Genomic DNA, 3041 nt, shown 5'->3' with positions numbered 1-3041 from the left:
TGTCCCAGAAGCTTCTTACACTATCTTCAACTTTCTGAATTATCTTCTCTTCTTGCTTCTCTGGAGGAGTGTCCTTTGCCTCTTTGTATTCCAAATCTTTGAGTTGATTCTTGCGTTCCTCTAGTCTGCTGTTGGGTCTCTGTATAATATTTTTTATTTCAGTCAGTGTATGTTTAATTTCTAGTTGGTCCTTTTTCATATCCTTAAGGATCTCATTAAATTTATCGGCCTTTTCCATGAAATTCTTGAAAAACCTTATAATCGTGGTTTTGAACACTATGTCCATTCGTTTGTTCTCCTCCATTTCTTTCGTTTTGGATCTGTTTCCTTGCCTCCTCATTTTTGCTGCTTCCCTGAGTTGGTTAGGGTAGCTTTGTGTACTAGGTGTCCTATTGGTTCAACGGGTCAGCCTCCCAGTTACCTGAGGTGGACACTCTTGGTGTACCCCTTTGTGGACTGTGTGTACAGCCTTGTTGTAGTTAAGTCTTGATTGTTGTTGGTGTCACTGGGAGGAATTGACCTCCAGGCCAATTGGCTGTGAGGACCTGTTGTGTCTATAACAGAAGAATTGCTGTGCTGGAGACACGTTTATGGTGCAGGACTTGTTCCAGTGGGGCTTTGTTGCTAACTGAGTCTGCCTCTTGAATGTGTCCCTTATGAGAGTGGTTGAAATCTGGTGTCATCTCACACCGACCATTAGATACACTAGTGTCTGGATCTCCAATGGGATGCAGGTCAGCTACTGTCGGAGGCCCCCCAGCAGGAGCTACAGCAAGAACTACAGTTTTCTCCTCTTTGCTTGGGCGGTTTTGGAGCAGTCTGACTGGAGCTGCAGTTTATTTGGTTAAACTGCCACAGAACAGGCCATTTATATGCAAAAGCCGCTGTGTGGAGCCTGGGCGGGTTTGTAGACTGTGTGGGGCGGGGTCTCAGGGCGTCACTAGGCTGGGGCGTGGCAAACGGCAATGGCTGCCATCAGCCGTCTCTGCCTTTCTGTGTTTCCAAGTCCCTGCATCCCACGCTCCAGCGCAGTAAACACTGATTGCTGGGTGCACCTCTGCAAAAAAGTCACTCTCACTTTCTGACCTGATGGCCGAGAGTCCAGCTTCTCCCCGTAGGCGTCTGGGTCCCCCGTGTGTCCCCAGAAACTGGATTTCAGAGTGATCGGGAGCTTGTCTCCCTTCGGGTTGAAGAAAAGCTGCGCACCCAGTCGCCCGCCACCAGCCCGATTCGCGCCCCTCCATACCTCAGCTTTTCTGCATTTGTGCTCCTTTCTCTTCTTAGTTGTAAATCTTCCACTCAGCCAGCTTTCCCATGGTTCTGGGTGGTAGACATTTTGTCTTTTAGTTGTAGTTTTGAAATTGTTGTGCAAGGCGGCAGTTTAGTTGTTTAACTTTGCCGCCATCTTGGTTCCTCCCAGGATGCCCCTTTGTTTAAACAAATGTTTAGAATCAAATATTTGAGTTCTCAGATTTTAGGAATGTATTAAAGCACAGAGAAAAGAAGACTAAATGATTAATGATTACTTTATGAATAAAATCTAACAGGCTTTATCAAGTTAGCATAAAACATGCATTAGAAGTAAAGTTTATGGCTCGTGTTAGTAGATAATAAAAAATTCAAAGATATATTTAGTCTGATCAATTTGATTCTGCTAACAAATCCCATTTAGAAATTACCCAAGTATTATTTGGAAAGCATAACCTGCATATCCAGTCCACATGACACCAGGCTCTGAGACCTTTGAGGCCGAAAAGCCACAGAAGAACAGATGTTAGAATGTCTCTTCAGTGATCTGCTAACTTTGTTATTTTCCAAGTCTAGGATTTTGATTGCCCCAGCGTCATCAGCAGAAGCCAGCAGGTTTTCAGTTTCGTTCAATGAAAGGCAATTGATTTCTTCTTCATTCACATGGAAATGGTCCAGGGAACCTTTGAGGGATCTGACATCCAGTATGCTAATAGTTTCTCCATGCGAGGTATAGAGCTTGGTGAGGCAGGAGGGAGAGAATAAGACACATGTAATGTCGTTGGCCCCTATAAAGTGTGTGTGTCCCAATGGAGTCCCATCTTCACCCCAAGCCATGAGATCTCCACCCTCTGCTCCAGAAGCGACTAGCCCTTCTGAACTAGCATTCAGGCAGAGAATAGGAGAAGAATGTCCACCAATCCACTTGACAGCCATAACAGCTCAGAAGACTGCTCTTCCTGCTTCCCTCCACGGTACTTCTTGATGACCTCTTATATGGTGATATCAATCTTTATTAGTAATCCAGCTAGGATTTATTTTTGTGGATGGTGTGAGAAACCTATATTTTGTTGTTTGTTTCCAAAGAACTTTCTGTCTTGGAACATAGCAGAGAATAGCAGGATATTAGAATTGTAAATCTCCAGGACTCCTCAATTGAACTCTTGTCCATGATGTGCTCTAACCTTAGCAGTTGGTTGTATTCAATGGGACACACTTGATGGGGGGTGGGTGGCATTTCCTATAAAGAAGGATCCCATTCAGAACCCAACATTCCCACACCCAGCTCTCCTCCACTAATCAGTGAGAACTTCCTATATGGCACTGGTCCTTTCCTGGCCTACATTCTAATGCTGGGAAGAGGTGGCATATGGATGAGCTTAACATCTTCCTAGAGAAATCCTCATCTGGGTTTCTTTCTCCCTACTTCCCCCTCATTTGGGTCGACCAAAGGGAAGGAAAGAAGCAGATCTAGTTCCAGGTATCTTCTGGAGGGTGGAAGTGGAAGAGTCATCTAGCCCATTCAGACAAACAGCTCTTAAGGCAAGATAGCAGAAAAATCACTAGGTGCTCTCTCTGCACTTACTCTGGAGAAGAGGTTCTTTGAGACTTTTCTTGTCTTAATGGGTAGTCCTAAGGGTTTTGTTGGGGCCAACCATCTTTTCTTTAGGATCCAGTTTGTTCCTCCATTTTTTCCTTTTAAAATGGGTTTGTCAATTTCCTGTTGTTGCTGTAACAAATTATTACAAACTCAGTGGCTTAAAACAGCACAGATTTATTATCTTACAGCTTTG

General features: G+C 44.2%; 1 protein-coding gene across 1 annotated transcript; it reads right to left on the bottom strand.

Annotated features, from left to right (window-relative positions):
- Positions 1-1686: 1686 nt before the first annotated feature.
- On the bottom strand, positions 1687-2184 carry LOC307095298 (WD repeat-containing protein 53-like; the record flags this gene model as incomplete). The annotated part of the gene is made up of 1 exon (XM_079764539.1): positions 1687-2184. One exon carries the CDS (start codon positions 2182-2184, stop codon positions 1687-1689), a length of 498 nt encoding a protein of 165 aa, XP_079620665.1.
- Positions 2185-3041: the final 857 nt, after the last annotated feature.

This window comes from Cnephaeus nilssonii, assembly GCF_951640355.1.
Source record: "Cnephaeus nilssonii genome assembly, chromosome: X".
In the NCBI taxonomy this organism is placed as follows: domain Eukaryota; kingdom Metazoa; phylum Chordata; class Mammalia; order Chiroptera; family Vespertilionidae; genus Cnephaeus; species Cnephaeus nilssonii.
Note: the sequence above shows the minus strand (reverse complement) of the source record. Positions and strands in the feature narration are given on the sequence as shown.